Here is an 18,381-nt window from a genome sequence, read left to right on the forward strand (position 1 = left end):
TGAGTTTCATGAATAAGACTAATTTGATTGTTATTTGCAGAGAAATTCTCACCAGGTTATTACACTCCTAGATCCCATTAACTAATAAAAAAATGTACAAAATAAAAATTACTCCAAATTAGTCTTCTGAGCAGAATTGCTGGCAACATTTCTTTGTATAAAAAGAAGATGCCACCAACCAGTCCTATTAAAAACATTTCCTCCCGTTGCCCTGCTCAGCACTTCTACCTATGCTAAATCGAATCTACTTTTTAGCAATGTTTACAAAGCTACCTTTTAGCCTGTTATAGCATTTATTCCTAGTAGAACATTGCTTCTTCCCTAAGAATTCATTCCCTGTGAGCAGTTTTAAAATGCTTCAGATTTCATTCTTGACCTAAACCTGAGTACCCACTGTAAGTCCAAGCTTGACTGAGAATGTCTAAGCATCTGGTGAAATAGGTCAGCTGGGGTTTCAATGACTTGAGGGCTTCAAGAGTCACATGGAAAGGACAATTACTTGAGGCAGTAAGACTGACAGCTACACCTAGGGCAGTATAAGAGTGTTGTAAAAATTTATGCTTTATAATCAATAAAATAAGAACTGATATCCACCACAACATAAGCTCCACAAGGCAGAAATTTTTGTTGTTCTGTTCACTGACTTTGTAAGCACCCAAGCATTTGTTGAATAACTAGGTGGATTTTAGTCCCAGTGCTGCTCTGTGATCAAAGCCTAACTCTATGATTTAGCTTCTTCATCAGTAATACAGAGATAATAATAATTATTATTGTTGAATTGTTGAATAACATAAAGTAACTTAGGGAGTGTATATGAGCATTTTTCCCAAGCAGTTACCCTTAGGAGGTTTGGGGAAGAGGCCTGGAAATGGCAGAAAAGACTTGGAGACATGATCCTCCCTGCCCATTGACAAAAGATGTCAACAGAACCAGATTTGGATTACTGAAGCCCCAGCTGAACTCTACTGTGAATGTCTCACAAATGCTGATATTATGAAGGAAAAGACCCTCAAACTCCTAGAGATACATTGATGTTACAGACTATCCTGATCTGCAGTCCCTTGGGAACCAAAGGGCAAGACCCCACCCTCATGGGTGGGAGTGAGATTTGAGGAGAATGAGATAGAGGGAGGGTGAAGACCCAAAGGGAATAAACAGGGAGATTCCCTGTCCACCTGCCACCCAAAGCGCAGTAGAGGCAGAGTGGAAGTCAGTGTTTGGACTGAGGTGGAAGTAAGGTGGGAATGGGAAAAGGAAGAGTGGTATCAAGATAATTCCTGAGTTTCTATACACATTAATGTTTGATGGAGTATACAGGCAATTATCTAGGAATTTAAATAAGGGCAAAAATAACAACAACAAAACAATCACCAATATTTATTTGAAAAATCTAAAAAACAGAGAATAAGTGTTCTCTGGTTTAGAAAGAATGAGCACCTTATTATCTTCATATGTTCATGTAATTGCTCATCCATTCAATAAACATTTACAGAGCACAACTCTTTCAAGAACTGGACTGGATGCTAGGTTTACAGACACTGGTAAGGCAAGACCACTGACATCAAGGTGCTCACAGTGGGGAGAAATAAATATACAAATGAATAAATACAGTAACATGTAACATGAGTCTGTGTGTAATAAAGGAGCAGGAAGGAGGGGTGTTAATTATACCTCAGCAGCAACTAAGGGAGTGGTTATACTTGAATTATATCCTTTCAACCTGAACCTGCAGCTATCCCAGCATAGTAGAAGCTTATTTTTATTTTACACGTCAAAAGAGCAGGACAAGGGAAAGTAGCAATGCTGAGAGCTCCCTGAAGCCAAAAGCTGTAATGTGTGTTCAATGGCAGATTCCCTAGCCTTGTGAACGTCACAGTGGTCACTCATGGTATTACACAAACAGAACACTTCTAGTTGGGGTAAAAATTTTTTCAATGTCAGATCACTGAAATAATCACCACCATTAACCTACTGGACCTTAAAATATTGAAAAGTCTGTGGATTCTATTGTGGAAATATTTCAATATTTAGCATTTTCAAGTCCTTTTTGTGCTTTAAATCTATTATTTACCTTAATCAGAAAGCAGAAAATGAATCCCCTAGATTTATTTATATTCAACCAGTATTTATTGTCACAAAGGCCTGTCACAGTAGGAACATAGGTGAGAGGAGCAACCTAGATAAAAGGGTTAAGGGATTACAGAAAAGGTTGCAAATAATTCTTCCAGAAATGGATCAGTTTGAGGGTTTGAAATATAAGTAGAAATACACATTGAGGGAGATATTGGAGAGGAGATAAGCATTTCCAGTTCAGCATGTGCAAAGATACAAAGATGTACACGAGAAATCAATATTTCAGGAATGTCAAGAAGTTCCTTAAGATGGCACATAAAATGCTCTATAATCTGACTCCTGTGCAACTTCTATGCTAAATCTTGCTATTTCTTGCCTCATATATTATGTTTATCTTCTAAATCTTCCTATTTCTTGCCTCATATGTTATGTTAACTTCTATGCCCTAGCTTGTGCAATCTTCTCTGCTTATAATGCCTTTCACTCGTCTTCTGGTTAATGTCTTTATACATGTCTTCCCTATTCAACTATGGACTCCTTGGGCACAGGCCCACAACTTAATCATCTTTGTATCCCAGAACTTAGCACAATTCTTAGAATGAGGTATGCATTCTATACATGCCTATTTAATTCATTCATCTATCCATTAAAAACATTATTGAACACTTTTTTTTGTCATTGGTTGGTGCTTGGTTTACAATAGTGAACAAAACATGACATGGTAATGTGAGGAAGAAGTCTGAGGAGATGAGTCTAGAAAAGTGAGTTGAGAATAAATGAATACAGAGTAAAGAGATACATATTTCTGATACAGAAACATATATTTTATCGAACTTTATAGAGGGCATAGACTAGTGGCTAGTAAGTATTGTTGAAGTAGAAATTTAAGTCAGAATTTGAAGGCTGTGACTGGAGGACTACAGAATGATGTAACACATGGAGGAAATGTTAATTACGAAAGCAGCAGATCTTGTAGGAAAAAAATCCAAGTGAAATCTAGTAAGAATCGAGTTGGTAATAAAATGGAACCAGCTGGAGGAAGATCAAGCAGATGTGTATGGATTTGAAATAAAATGTAATAAGGAACCATTATGGGAGGGAGAACAATGAAATGAGTAATACTTGAGCACAGGGAGTGAATCATCATCCCTGTAAAGGAAGGGGTGTGACAAAGCAGAAGAGAGACGAAATGAGTAGCTTTGGCTATTAACCAGCATGGAAGTGATTAAGCCAAGGACAGCTGGAAAAACTGAAAGAACAAATATGAAAGAAGTACAAAGAGACTGGATTTTATGAGGAGTGCATGAAAATGTTTTAAGAGCCAAATATCTTTCTCTGTTTTTTTTAGGGAAAGCTACTTTGCAAAAGGAACGTGAGAACCTGAAAGGAAAGCTCAGCAGGAACAAAACAAAGATCACTGATGGTCTTCATGAAAAGTAAGTGAGAAGACCTCTTCCGACCTGGTTGACTGAAATTCCCTTTATAAACGCATAGAAATACTAGGTAAAATAGAACTATTGTTATATAAACCATATACTAAGCTCAGTAACCAAACAACAACAATAACAACAACAACAAAACTCAGAAAATTCTAAGTGCCAGAAACAAATCGAAAATTTGAAGAGCAGGTACTGACAAGCAGCCCTCCAACAGTTTATACTTGGCCATAGGACTCATGAGCCATGACTGGGTTCCAGTGCACAAGCACTAGGCCTTGAGCCTCAGTGAGCCAGAGGAGCTGGAACTAGTCCCTTGGGTAAAACCCGGAGCCTTAAAGATCTGCCAGTCATTGGGACTGGAAAAACTCCTCCAGTCTGGGGAAGAAGCAAGGAAGTTTGCTCTTTGTCTAAAGCTTTGGAAAGGAAGATAAAACAAAAGGTACTTGTGAGAAGTCAAAACCCCAGACCTGCAAAAGATACAAATTTACATTATCTGTATAATTCAGGAACCACAAACTGAGAAATAATCATTTACAAATCCTCTACGATCTTTAAGAGCCAAAGAACCTTGACAGAAACAAATGCATTACTGCTCTGAAGGGACCCTTTCCCAATTCAGGGCATGAGACTCCCATAAACAAAACCACCCCATCCTAGAACAGCACCACGGAGGAAATAAATCACAATGAGTACAAGTCAACAACTGTTGTAAACAGTATAGTTAGCAACTCAAAAGCTGGAAAGAATAGAAGCACCTGAAAGAGAAGATAAAATAAAGATATTCAACTTAATTAAGGAGGCAAAATAATAGCAATCATAATGAAAGAATGAGCAGATTCTACAAAGAACCAAATAGAACAAGTAGTATTGAAAACAGTATTGCCATTGAAACAAAAATGAATGTCTAACCAGATCCCATAAGTGAACGAATACAATGACCTCTTCTATTCCTCATTTTAAATTATGCTCAGCTGTACTTCTTTCCAAGTTCGTCAGACAGGTTATACTTGCTGGTGCTCAATACAATATAAACTTTCTGTCATTATCAATTGATTCCCTTGAATCCCAAATTAATCTCTCAACAAAATGAATGAACTTTTCTTATTCCTGCAGTGAAGGTAAAGTTCGTTCTTTTGCTTGCTTGCTTGCTAGCTTGCTTGCCTGCTTGCTTGCTTTCTTCTCCTTCCCTAAGTTCCAGGGAAAGAGAATTCACACAGGTCTGGAGAAGAACTGGAGAAGTTCTGTACAACTCCAGAATTAGAAAAGTGCACCCAGGGAGAGGGTCCCTCCCAATGCCCTGTGAGATAGAAGACCCAATGTTTTTCCTAGATCTCATTTTATGTTTTTATCAGTGTCCTTGCTGGTACTGCAGCCACCCACATAAGGACTAAGACTCTACTAGCCGGCCAAGTGTTAAAAGCTTTCAAGTTTTTCATCCACGGTTGTGAAACAGGAAGAGTGCTGTTTGTAACTACCCTACAGTCTATCTACTTCCAGCCCTTACCTCTTTAGGGGGTAGTAGTGGCTTTGTGCCTTGGTCTTTCCCACTTTCCTGCCGTAATCTCAGAGGGCAGAGTTGTAAGTAAACCTTCAGTGATTTCCTCACGTCCATCTGTACTAACACAAAGTCCTTAGTGCTTCTGACATGCTCTAAGACTAAAACTGCTATAGATGTCTCCTTTTATAAGCAATTTTCATTTTAATAAATACTTTTAGTGGGAGTAGATATGTCTATTCTTGTAAGTACCCAGAAGTCCTTAGCTAGCAAAAGTGCATCTGCATTTTTTTATCACGTCAGCTAGTTATTAATCTATTATGTAAGTGCAAAGGCTAATGATGTCTGTCTTAACATTTACACTTTCACCCCAAAGAACTGTTCATTTCACAATTTGATGAAACCCACATTACATTTTGTTCGCAAATTAAAATTCTTTACTCACAAAGTGATGAAATGAAGGGGACATAGTTGAAAAGAAATGTATTAAGATTGAATAGAATCAATACAAGTGAAGAGATGTGGAGTGTAGGAAAGGCAGGAATCAGGGTAGACAAAGCTAATGATGTTAGGTCTGTAATGATTAACTATGAGGAGGTGGCATATGAAAATAAATGGATTCTTTCTTATATAAACAAAAACTCCATAAAAACTATTTTACTCTCATAAGTAGAGAAAGAATTTCAAAACATTGGCCCATTCTTGGTAATTCTTGGTAGTTCGACTAGTGTTAAATACTGCCAAGTCAATCGCGGGCGAAAAAAGCAACTTTAAATATATGGCCTAAAATAGCATACTGGCCACACCATCTTTTTATATATCACCTAGGGAATAGCACCACAGTTCACTCCGAAACTAAGCCTTTCCTAACTTATTGGTATCAATATGCTCAACTGTGAGTAAACTGGCAGTTTTTCCTCAAGAGTGAACAATAATCTCTTATCACTAGTACTGGAGTCTACGCGGAGAGAAGGAACTACAGTATCTGAGTGCGCACCTAGAGCAAGACAGCTTGGGAACAAATCCCAGCTTCTCCACTTCAACTTGGAATAAGCTGCTTAACCTCTCTTGTGGCTCAGTTTCTCATTTGTAAAATGAGAACAATATCACTGATTTCACAGGGTTGCTACTAGGATTTACAAAGGCCTTTGGAACCCAGGCTGGCACACAGAAGCTCAATAAACATCAGCTGTGATAAGCTGCTCCCCTCCAAATTCTCTGAAAAGTTACTTCTGCCATCCATTATCATTATTCAGCTTTTCAGTGAAAGGAGGGGAACTCCTATTCGTCCAGCACCTACTATCGAGCCCACTCAGTTTCTCCTTTGGACTCTGCATAGCTCTGGCAGCGCGTCTTATCTTCCTTTCCGGGCGGGAAACTTAGACGGAAAGCCCTGCGTGGATCGAAAACCCTGCGTGGATCGAAAACCCTGCGTGGATCCAAAGCCCTGCGTGGATCCAAAGCCCGCGAGGGGCGTAGCCAGAACGCCACACACAGTCCTCAGAAATTCGTTCGGCGCCTCCCCACCCCCAACAAGGTGCAACTTCCATTTTAGGTGAGTCTGAGTAAGCCCGGGGAGATTCAGGCTTCTGAAGCAGAACGAGGACACAGGAGGCAGCCACCCCTCCTCCACAGCTTCCCGCACGAGCGAATCCCGCTGGGCCCGCGGGAAGGCGGGGCCTCCAGGACGCGGCCGGCCGCCAGACCGGGCATGAGACGGGGCGGGGCCGGCGAGCGCGAGGCCCCGAGGCTGCGGCGTGGGGCTGCCCGAGGTGTGCCGGACGCCAATCTCAACATAAGCCACCAGCTTCTTTAGTCATCAGGCCCAAGCCGTCGTTTTTCCCTTAGCCGCCACCTTCGCGACCTTCTTTCCTATCTCCTTGTCATTTTTATTGCTTGATGGAAGGGAAAAAAATGGAACCTTTAAATCAGGCATCTCCTAGGCACCAGCCAATGAAATAGGCCCTCGAGGTGGGGTCCTTTGCTCGCGCCGAAATTCAAAGGCATAAATAGTTCCGGCCCGGTGCAGAGCGCGGGGCCCGTTTGTAGCCGCTATGGTGGATTTCGCTTCGTAGCCCCCGAAGCCGGGCAAAGCTGGCCCTCTCTCCGCCCTAGGAGCTTTGGGGGCGCTTCAAGCCCAGGCGGCCTGACGCAGCTGTGAGGCAGGTGCGTGCGCGCGGCTGGTTGGGCCTAGCCTGGTATTCCTGGCGGGAGATGGGGGCCGTGGGGGCTGGGGGCCCGAGTAGCAAAAAAAAAAGAACCGCAGACTAAAATTAGTCCTAAGGGGTTCCTGGCAGAATGGCTCGTTCCTACCCAGCCTTGGAACAAGGTGAGAAAGTGTTGACAGAAAGAGCTAATGAAGCGAGGGAGTAAGCTTGAGTGAAAGCAGGTGGCTTTTGTCTAGGGTTTAATCTCTTTATAAGTATTTACTAGGCACCTCCCAGCCCCGCGCCCTGGAGTCAGGCACTGTTCCAGCATACAGCCGTGGACGTAGGCGAAGATGCTACGGGACATTCATTACATGATAGGTTGGGTAGACGAATAAATAAGTACTGCTTTGTGGCAGCTTTAAGTGCAGTGAAGGAAAAAGCAGAGTTAGGGGATAGGTAGAGGTGCTCTTTTATGTAGGGAAGTCAGGAAGGACCCCGGTTAGGTGACGTTTGAGCGAAGACGTGGGAGTTGTAAAGGAGAGTGAGGTATCCCCGTGTCGAGGAGAAGAGCATTATGGGCAAAGGGAATGAGATGTGAAATGTAGTCTGTGTTATCTTGAGTATGATAACGGTGGAAGGTAGGCCTGAGAAAGTAAGTGGTTGACTTCCAGGTTGAATTAATGGTGTAATTAACTTCCAGGTAGACACTAACTCTAGTGTATTTTTAATTTAGGGAAAGATAACTTCACATGAAAGGAAGTAGCTTGGTCAGTGGCTGTTTCATTTTTGTTGAGCTGTCGTCCTTAGGTTTTAGTCTTTCACATTTATTACTCCGATTTTACATCCCACTTACGTGTTTTTATTTCTGCTTTGTACAGAACTGCTTTGTGGCCAGTTTGATTTCTAGCAGAGGTTTACCCGTCCAAGTCACTAGTGAAAATGCACATTAAGTCGATCATTCTTGAGGGATTCAAGTCCTATGCTCAGAGGACTGAAGTAAATGGTTTTGACCCCCTCTTCAATGCTATCACTGGTTTAAATGGTAGTGGGAAATCCAACATATTGGACTCCATCTGCTTTTTGCTGGGCATCTCCAACCTGTCTCAGGTAAAGTGTAAACTTTCTGATTTATGTGAATTGAAGTTTGAGGAACCTCAGGGGAATCCTCTGAATTTGGAGACTGTTGCCAATATTCTCTTCATTTGCATTTTTATGTGAAGTATTATATACCTTACCACAGTTCGTTAAAGGTGGGTATTATTGCTCCATATTTTAAGTGAGAAAATAGAAACTTAGAGGCATTGCCTAAGGTTCATCCTCTTTAAGATGTTTGGAGCAACACTGAAACTCAGGCATTCTCATTCCAGAGTTGTATTCCCCGCCTCCCACCAATTATGAAGACTTTTCAAAATCTACTAATGGGATTGGATGAATAGTGAAATTCTTAGACATTGTTTTCCTTCAGTCTTTCAAGTGAACTTTTGTTGAGAAATAAGTAGACAACAATTCAGTTCAGAGTTGAAAAAGCCCAAGGGAGAAAGGTGGGCTTTTTCAGGTCATTGCCCCTTTGGTTTGCTTTCTTCTCTATGAATGCTACTGCCTGTCCTTGGCTGCTAAACGGATACTACATGGGTGGTTTTCCAACAGCAGGAAACCCATTTTTGGTGATATTTTGTGCCATATGGGGTCTTATAACTGATAACATTTTCTTTTATTTTAGGTTCGGGCTTCTAATTTACAAGATTTAGTTTACAAAAATGGGCAGGCTGGAATTACCAAAGCCTCAGTATCAATCACCTTTGATAATTCTGACAAAAAGCAAAGTCCTTTAGGATTTGAGGTTCATGATGAAATTACAGTAACAAGGCAGGTGAGTGGCTACTAAATACTTGGTTACCTGAAAACTTGCGGGTTTTTTTGGCAATATGACTGCTGGAGAGAGAAAGTTTATGAACAAAATTGATCCATCAAATACAGACTAGATTCCTTAAGAATATCTTCCTTATGTTAAAATTTTGATTATGTAAATTCCACCATTTACCAAGAGGATTGAAAGGGATCTGAAATCCATGAGTACAAGCACTCAGCCATGCTTAAATCTTGAACCACACTTGAGTCTTCGCTGCCTGTTTGAACACCTGTAGTACCTGGGATCTTGCTGTCTTCTGAGGTAACCCGTTCTGTTTTTGGAAAGTTCTAATTAGAAGGTTATTCCTGTAAATTGAGTCAAAGTGTTGTCTTCATGTTTTATACATTAATCCTAGTTTACTTGAGAGCACCAAGAACAAGTTAGTTTATTCCATAATTCAATGTTTAAATGTTCTGTAAATCGGTTTTCTAACCCAAGTCTCTCTAGCTCTTCCAGTTGACATTGAGTTGTAGTTCTTTCACTTGTCTCATGATACTGAATACAAATTTGCTCCAGTTTTTAAATTTATTTATTATTTTAATCCGTGACATCTCAAATTGCACATACTAGAGTTGGTCTGGCTAGGACAGGATTAGGCAGAAATTGTTATTTCTTTCATTTTAGGTACTCTGCTTCTATTTTTCCCAATATGATGTTGGAGAATTCACGGTACATTATGAATTTATGTCTGATTTACTTAAAATCACTGTAAGTTTTTTTCACGTGTTATTAGCCATGTACTGCCATTTCTGTATCTAAGCAGGCTTTTAAAAGCAGTAGAGGACCTTACATTTGTCCCTTTAAATCTTTTTTCTTATTATACTCAGTGTTATGTTTTGATTGTCAAAGTTTTATTTTTAAAAGTTCTGTTAATTCCCAGTCACTCTCCAGCTTGCCATTATGTACCTTATAGACTTCCCTCTATTTTAATGAAAGCCTCTGATTGGAAAAAAAAAGGAGTGGGGGGAATTGATTAGATTGGGACAGAATCCTGTTCTCTGTCGTTAAGCATCTGTCAAATAATCACCTTTTAAGGATTTTCAGTAAGTCTTTTACTAATCCCTCAAATTCCTGTCCTCATACAATCCATACACCTGTATCTTCATCAGAGTTTTTTTATAAAGATTTTCTCAAATTACTTATGGGTAATAATCTTGTCAGAGGAATAAATGAATTGATATTTAATATTAAGTGCTTGTATGCTGAGCATTCTTTTTTTTTATTTTTAAGACTAACTTTTTTTAATTCATTTATTTTTTATTGAAGTAGTCAATTACAGTGTGTCAGTTTCTGGTGTACAGCATAATGTCCCAGTCATGCATGTTTATACATATATTCATTTTCATATTTTTTCATTAAAGATTATTACAAGATACTGAAAATAGTTCCCTGTGCTATACAAAAGAAACTTGTTTTTTTTAAATCATTTTTATATAGTGGCTAATATTTGCAAATCTCAAACTCCAAAATTTATCCCTTCCCATCCCCTTTCCCTGGTAACTATAAAATTACTTACTATGTCTGTGAGTCTATTTCTGTTTTATAGATGAGTTCATTACTGTCCTCTTTTCTTTTTTTAGGTTCCACATATGAGTGATATCATGTGGTATTTTTCTTTCTCTTTCTGGCTTACTTCACTTAGAATAACCATCTCCAGGTCCATCCATGTTACTGCAAATGACATTACTTTATTCTTTTTTATGGCTGAGTTGTATCCCATTATATAAATATATCACAATTTCTTTATCCAGTTATCAGTTGATGGACATTTAGGTTGTTTCCATGTCTTGGCTATTGTAAATAGTGCTGTTATGAACATTGGGGTGCATGTATCTTTTCGAATTAGAGTTCCCTCCAGGTATATACCCAGAAGTGGGATTGCTGGGTCATATGGTAGGTCTATTTTTAGTTTTTTGAGGAATTTCCATACTGCTTTCCATAATGGCTGCACCAAACTACATTCCCACCAGCAGTGTAGGAGAGTTCCCTTTTCTCCACATCCTCTCCAGCATAGATTTTTGAATGATGGCCATTCTGACTGGTGTGAAGTGACACCTCACTGTAGTTTTGATTTGCATTTCTCTGATGATTAGTGTTATTGAACTTTTTTCATGTGCCTATTGGCCATTTGTATGTCTTTGGAGAATTGCTCATTTAGGTCCTCTGCCAATTTTTGGATTGGGTTTGTTTTTTGTTACTAAGTTGTATGAGCTGTTTATATATTCTGGAAATGAAGCCTTTGTCAGTTGCATCATTTGCAAATATTTTCTCCCATTCCGTAGGTTGTCTTTTTGTTACGCTTATGGTTTCCTTTGCTGTGCAAAACCTTGTAAGTGGAATTAGGTCCCATTTGTTTATTTTTGCTCTTATTTTTATTGCCTGGGTAGACACTCTAGGAGAACATTGCTAAGATTTATGTCAGAATGTTTTGCCTATGTTTTCTTCTAGGAAATTTATTGTGTCTTGTCCTATATTTAAGTGTTAAAGCCATTTTTGAGTTTATTTTTGTGTATGGAGTGAGGGAATGTTCTGACTTCATTGATTTACATCCTGCTGTCCAGTTTTCCCAACACCACTTGCTGAAGAGACTGTCTTTTTTCTCCATTGTATATTCTTGCCTCCTTTGTGGAAGATTAATTGACCGTTGGTCTATGGATTTATTTCTGGGCTCTCTGTTCTGTTCCATTGACCCATGTCTGTTTTTATGCCAATACCATGCTGTTTTGATTACTGTAGCTCTGTAGTATCGTCTGAACTCTTGGAGGGTTATTCCTCCATGCTGGGCATTCTGGAATGCACTTGGAAATACAGATAGAAAGAGGAATGAGAAATAGATCTTGCCATTAAGGACCACAAAATACCATAGATTGAGACAATCATACCCAAAAAATGACAATGCAAGTCTGTAATAGAGTATGAACAGTTTTGGTGGCTGGTAAAAGTTGTTCTTATTAAACCCATGCTGAAATTCTATGATTATACTTTTCCTTTCAGATATTCACAAGTCATGTCTTTTATTAATCCCATTTAGAGTCTTGACAAAGATTGATAACAAACGATTTGTCTTTGGTTTTTAGTATCTGACTTCTTTTCTTTTGGAAGCTAAAAAAAGTGGAGGAAGAGGGTGACCAGGGATGGAAAATGTATTGTATACACACTTGGAAGTGTGAAGCTACAAGGGATCTTAGAGACCTAGTCCAGTGCTAGAGAGATTAGGAGTCTTGTGCTTGGTTACATAACTGGTTAGCAAAAGTCCCTGCATTAGAAGCCATTTGTCCTGACTCAGTGTCATACTCTTTTTGACCATGTCACACTTCCTCTGTTACTTATTCTGGATTGGTTTTGTTTACCATTAGTTAGACAGAACAAACAAATAAAAGATAATGTATTTGGGGATTTATCATCTTAACTCAAGATGTGTGTGTTCATTTATATCTTTTAAAATTCTTTTTTTTAAGGTGGTTATTGGTGGCAGAAATAAATATTTAATCAATGGAGTAAACGCAAACAATACCAGAGTACAGGATCTCTTCTGTTCTGTTGGCCTTAATGTTAACAACCCTCACTTTCTCATCATGCAGGTATTTTGTTGTGGTCTTTATATTATCTTTCTTGATAGTTTTGACATCTTTTATTTTTTAACTTATAGCAGAAGTGCTTCTATATGGATTTTTTATTTACTACTGTGCTAGTGTTTGGGCACCTCTTAAGAAATGTAGGTGAGTTATTTGTACTTATGTCTTCTAATATGTTGTATACATTTGAATTTTGAAGAATGCCTAGAAGCAATTTTCTTTGACTTATCTTGGAGGGATATCATTCAAAAAAATCAAGAAATATTCAGTAATTAGGCTAACATTTATATACTTACCCATTTTAGAATTGGAGACTTCTACATCATTAATATTAACTGTCTCAGCAATGTGGTCTGAGTTAACTTTGTATCATTTAATAACTTATGTAATTTGTATCACTCACGAGAAAGTGGATAGCACAATTCTAGAATTAAAAGCTGACTTTAGTCTCAAATCTAATAAAAGAAACGTCTTTTCATGTAGGTTGAAGAAATAACTCCCAAAAGATTGGTATATTAGGATACAACAGCTTTGGTGCAGATAAACATGTATGCCTTGAGGTTACTCTTTCTGTAATTTGTTATTATTATACTAAGTTTGCCATTTTATTTTCAGGGCCGAATTACAAAAGTGTTGAATATGAAACCTCCAGAGGTAAGAGTACTCTTTAAGGACAGTAAAAATAATAATTACAGATACTGTCTTAATCTTCTAGGTAACCAGTTTTTTAACATTATTTCTTTCATTATTAAAATTCTAAGAAACATTTATTTAAGATTGATTAATAAAGAAAATAGTTTTGTTTTTTAATATTTAACACTGTGCCCCAATTTTTTAAAAATTATGAAACATAGCCCTCTGAGCCTTAGTTTCTTCATTCATAAATTGAAGTCAATAATCCTTACCTTAAGGTCTGTTTTGAGGATTAAATGAGAATGTAAAAGAAAAGTCATGGGACCTTGTTAAGCAGATTTTTTTTATTATTTTTTAATTGAGATACAATTGACAGTTTCAGGTATATAACATAATGATTTGATACATGTATATATTGCAAAATGATCACCATAAGAAGTCTAGTCAACATTCATCACCACATAGATACAAATTTTTTTTTATGATGAGAACTTTTAAGATTTAGTCTCTTAGCACTTTTCAAATATGCAGTACAGTATGATTATCTATGATCACCATGCCATACGTTACCTTACCTACCCAGGACCTTTAATTTTATAAGTGTAAGTTTGTACCTTTTGACTGTGTGCACCCGTTTTGCCCACCACCCATCCCCCACCACTGGAAACCGCCAGTCTGTTCTCTATGAGTTCAGTTTTTTTGTTTAAAGATTCCACATATAAGTGAGATTATACTGTGTTTGTCTTTCTCTGACTTCACTTCCCATAATGCCCTTGAGTCCTATCCATGTTGTCACAAATGGCAAGATTTCCTTTTTTTTAATGGTTAAACATTTAATTTGTTTATATGTGTAAATATCACATATCCTTTATCCATTCATCCTTCAGTGGACACTTAGGTTGTTTCTGTGTCTTGGCTGTTGTAAATAATGCTGCAGTGAACATTGTGGTGCAGATTATCCTTTCAAATTAGTGTCTTTGATTCCTTCAGATAAATACCCAGAAGTGGAATTGCTGGATCATATGTTAGTTCTATTTTTAATTTTCTGAGGAGCCTCCATGCTGTTTCCCATAGTGACTGTACCAACTTACAGTCCCACCAACAGTGCACACGGGTTCCCTTTCCTCCACACCCTCACCAACACTTGTTACTTTTTGTCCTTTTGATAAGTCATTCTGACAGGTGATACCTCATTGTGGTTTTGATTTGTATTTCCCTAATGATTAGTGATGTTGAACATATTTTCCTGTACGTTTTGCCCATTTGTATGTCTTCTTTGAAAAGATGTCTATCCACATCCTCTGCCCATTTTTTTTAATTGTAATTTTTTCCATTGAATTGTGCTGAGTTCTTTGTGTATTTGGTTATTAACTCCTTATATATATGACTTACAAATATTTTCTCCCATTCAGTAGGTTGCCTTTTCATTTTGTTGATGGTTTCCTTTGTTGTGCAGAAGCTTTCTAGTTTGATATAGTCCCACTTTTTTTTGTTGTTGTTGTTGGTTTTGGTGCCTCTGCTTTTGGTATCATCCAAATAAATTATCACCAAGACTGATATCAAGGAGGTTACCACTTACATTTTCTTCTAAGAGTTTTAGGTGCCTAATACAGTATTAACAGAAATTTTAACAGTATAAAGTAGCCTTCTCAACTGGTGTTCCATGTCAGAGTTAAACCCCACAGAAAAAGATTTGAGTGAAATTCATTCATTACATACAGTGGAATGCTTAGGGCGTTAAGACTTAATTTTCTTTTGGAGCACCCTGGAGAAGAGTTGGTATGAAGGAAGGAATGTTTTGTACAAGAGCAAAGGCTCTTCTGGTTATTTTTTTCTGTGAAGAAGAACTAAGAAGACTGATGACTGATAATACTAGTGCAGTTTGACCGTAGGTCATGCTTATTTTCTTTAGATAGCATCTTAAGGGAAAACTTCCAATTTGAAACCTGCCAAATACATAGAAATCAAAATGGTTTTCAGAGGAATAATCCTCTTGAGACAGGGATTGATGGTGAATTTCAGAAGCTTCTGAAAAAGGAGTGCTGGTAAAAGTGTCCTTCTTATAAAATTATAATTGATTAATGTTTGCCTTTTTCAAAGTGCTTCTCACGTGAATTATTTTGTTTACTTCTCAACAATGCTGTGGGATACTATCAGTACTCTGCAGACAGAGAAAATTAAGTTACTTGACCAAGTTTTTAAAGCACATGACGCAGGTGAAATGCCAAGGCTCATCCTTGTAGGAACAAAATGGCTGAAGTCTCACTGGGAACAGTTTTAAGTATAAATTTATAAAATGAAAGCTGAATGTTGTTAGCCTTTATTTTTTTTTTTTTTTCAAGGCTTGTATTTGAAGGAAAAGAGGAGGAAAGAATTACTAGCTTCAGTTCTAAAAGAGATGTACTCTGGAACATCAGTGATTTAGAATTGGAGTGAAGTCCAGAGATGTGTCTTGAATGTTAGGGTTATGTCTAATTTGTACATTTTTATATACTTAACTTTTATGGTCCATAATTTTGTTAAGATGCGTAGTGAGATTAAGGCCTTAAATAATAACCTTAATGTAAGTTCCACTGAGATGCATTGTATTGGATTTTTAAAACATTAATAACAATCATCTTTCCAGATTTTGTCCATGATAGAAGAAGCAGCTGGAACCAGGATGTATGAATACAAAAAGATAGCTGCCCAGAAGACTATAGAAAAAAAGGAGGCTAAGCTGAAAGAGATAAAGACGGTAATTAGATTTATATAAAACATTTTTAGAGAAGAGAGTAATTTTGCATTTAGAGTTTCTCTGCTGTAGAAAGGGAAATTTCCCCCCGACAGTTCCTCTCCTTAGTCTTCTATCCTTCTTCCCTCTTTCAGATCTCTTTAATGGTACTTCACATACTGAAAAGTATGATTTTCCTTTATTTTCCAGATACTTGAAGAAGAAATTACTCCAACTATTCAAAAATTAAAAGAGGTATATACTGTAATGTGAGGACAACCAGCTAGAATGTCTCTTCAAAATTGGTGACGTATCCAAGATCTTACATGTAGGGATGAACTGTGTACCACTTCTCAGGAATTTTTTTCTGGAATGAGATGAGAGTTAAAGAGTTTGTAGTCCATACTCAGCCTTCTGCTTGTAGAGGACATGTACTTCATGTCTGTTCAGTCATCATGGTTTTGGAGGTTGCTCTCATAGTCTCAGAAGATGATATTCCAGATTTTAATTCTTTGTCGAAAAGTAAGTCTGAATTTTCTGGGATAGTTAGACTTGAGCAGAACAGTATTTCCTAAAAATACGACACTCTTAGTAACCTTTCTTGGCAGAGTGAATAACTTCTAGGATAAGAGGGGCTATCACTACTATTACTGCTGTCAGGGCAATTGGTAAGTGGAAGGTGTTAAAACACATGGCTGTGTTTTCTGTATAATCTTTGTAGCTTTTGGTATCATAAAGTTTCAGTGAAAGAATGCATTTATAGCACATTGTTTTTAAATTGTGTTTAGGAACTTATTAAATGCTCATTAAAATTTGATGCTTCTCAGGCTATCTTCTGAATCCATATAAGTAGCATAGATGTTGTTGGAAAAACTGAAAAATTTAAAGATGAGCTTGAAGGTACCCCCTTTGTACATATTATTTAGTAGAAAACACTGAAATAACAGTTTAAACCTAGGTGTCATTCCAGATTTTGCCAAATTCTAAGTCTGAGAGCATTGAGAGGTCATTGAATCACTGAATTTGTTTCTTCATCTGCAAATTAGTGATTTTAATTGTCTACTTTCTCTGCTGCAGCAGGTTCTTATGGAAATCAAGTTTAGTAATATGTGAGCAAATAGTTACATGAATGAATGTTGGGTAGGCATCTTGGTAATACTACTACAAAATACATTTAGTAGTGTATCATTTGTGGTGTGTAGGTTGTATTTATATAGACTTCTTGCTATCCATCCCCCGTCTATGAACCTTATGTGTGCATTTCTTTGTTAAACTCAACTGCCTGATTATATATGAAAACAAACAGTCGTATACGATTCACTGGAGATGGTAGAACACTGTCTAAAAAGCCAAAATTCTGTTATAAAAGTTTCCTAAAATTTATAATCCATATTTACTCAATCTAAGAGAAAATCCAATATATATCTTGTAATGGAAAATTGTATCCACGTTGCTATATTTTGATTTTTTCCAACTTCGTTTATGAATTTTGAGTTATGCTTTATTGGTGATTTCTCTTTCAGGAAAGATCTTCCTACTTGGAGTATCAAAAAGTAATGAGAGAAATAGAACATTTGAGTCGTTTATATATTGCTTATCAGTTTTTGCTGGCTGAAGATACCAAAGAACGCTCAGCTGAGGAGTTAAAAGAAATGCAGGATAAAATTGTTAAGCTTCAAGAAGAATTATGTGAGAATGATAAGAAAATAAAAGCACTTAGTCATGAAATAGAAGAGTTGGAAAAAAGAAAAGATAAGGTCAGACATATTTGTAAGAATAGATGATATACTGAAAAAAAATTATGTACAGTAACTAGGGCATTTTCTGTATTGATTTGTTAATCTTAAAGTTTGACAATAAAATAGCTTATAAAAAGTAAATGATTTATATAGAAGTTTTCCAAAAAAATTTGACGTGAACGTATTTTAAGTATACTGATTGAATTGAGTGCATTTGATTATAGGAAATTGGAGGTGTACTTCGATCTTTAGAAGATGCTCTTGCAGAAGCTCAGCGAGTCAATACTAAATCTCAGAGTGCCTTTGATCTCAAGAAGAAAAATCTGGAGAGTGAAGAGAATAAACGCAAAGAGCTAGAAAAAAATATGGTTGAGGTAAGCAAATAAAAAGCTTAATTTAATTCCAGTGTATACATTTATGCATCCTGTTAATGTTTTTTTAATTGAAGTATAGACAGTTACAATATGTCGATTTCTGGTGTACAGCATAATGTCCCAGTCATGCATATATGTGCATATATTAGTTTTCATATTCTTTTTCATTAAAGGTTATTACAAGATACTGAATATAGTTCCCTGTGCTATACAGAAGAAATTGTGTTTAAATTGTTTTTTGTTTTTATCTATTTTTATATATGGTGGCTAACATTTGCAAA

General features: G+C 37.2%; 1 protein-coding gene across 2 annotated transcripts in view; it reads left to right on the top strand.

Moving 5' to 3' along the window:
* The first annotated feature begins 7,001 nt into the window (after positions 1–7,001).
* The window catches only part of SMC2 (structural maintenance of chromosomes 2), a 46,942-nt gene continuing 35,562 nt past the window's right edge, over positions 7,002–18,381 (top strand). Inside the window, exons 1-9 of one of the 2 annotated variants that reach the window (XM_014559908.2) lie at positions 7,002–7,173; positions 8,036–8,264; positions 8,878–9,027; positions 12,525–12,647; positions 13,257–13,295; positions 15,901–16,011; positions 16,198–16,242; positions 17,511–17,744; positions 17,951–18,100. In XM_014559908.2, the coding sequence (XP_014415394.1) occupies positions 8,097–8,264; positions 8,878–9,027; positions 12,525–12,647; positions 13,257–13,295; positions 15,901–16,011; positions 16,198–16,242; positions 17,511–17,744; positions 17,951–18,100 (1,020 nt within the window). In that variant the 5' untranslated portion in view covers positions 7,002–7,173; positions 8,036–8,096. Of the gene's footprint in view, positions 7,174–8,035; positions 8,265–8,877; positions 9,028–9,647; positions 9,775–12,524; positions 12,648–13,256; positions 13,296–15,900; positions 16,012–16,197; positions 16,243–17,510; positions 17,745–17,950; positions 18,101–18,381 lie in introns of those variants that run through there. The other variant, XM_032478100.1, reaches the window with a different exon arrangement.

This window comes from Camelus ferus, chromosome 4 (assembly GCF_009834535.1).
Source record: "Camelus ferus isolate YT-003-E chromosome 4, BCGSAC_Cfer_1.0, whole genome shotgun sequence".
In the NCBI taxonomy this organism is placed as follows: Eukaryota; Metazoa; Chordata; class Mammalia; order Artiodactyla; family Camelidae; genus Camelus; species Camelus ferus.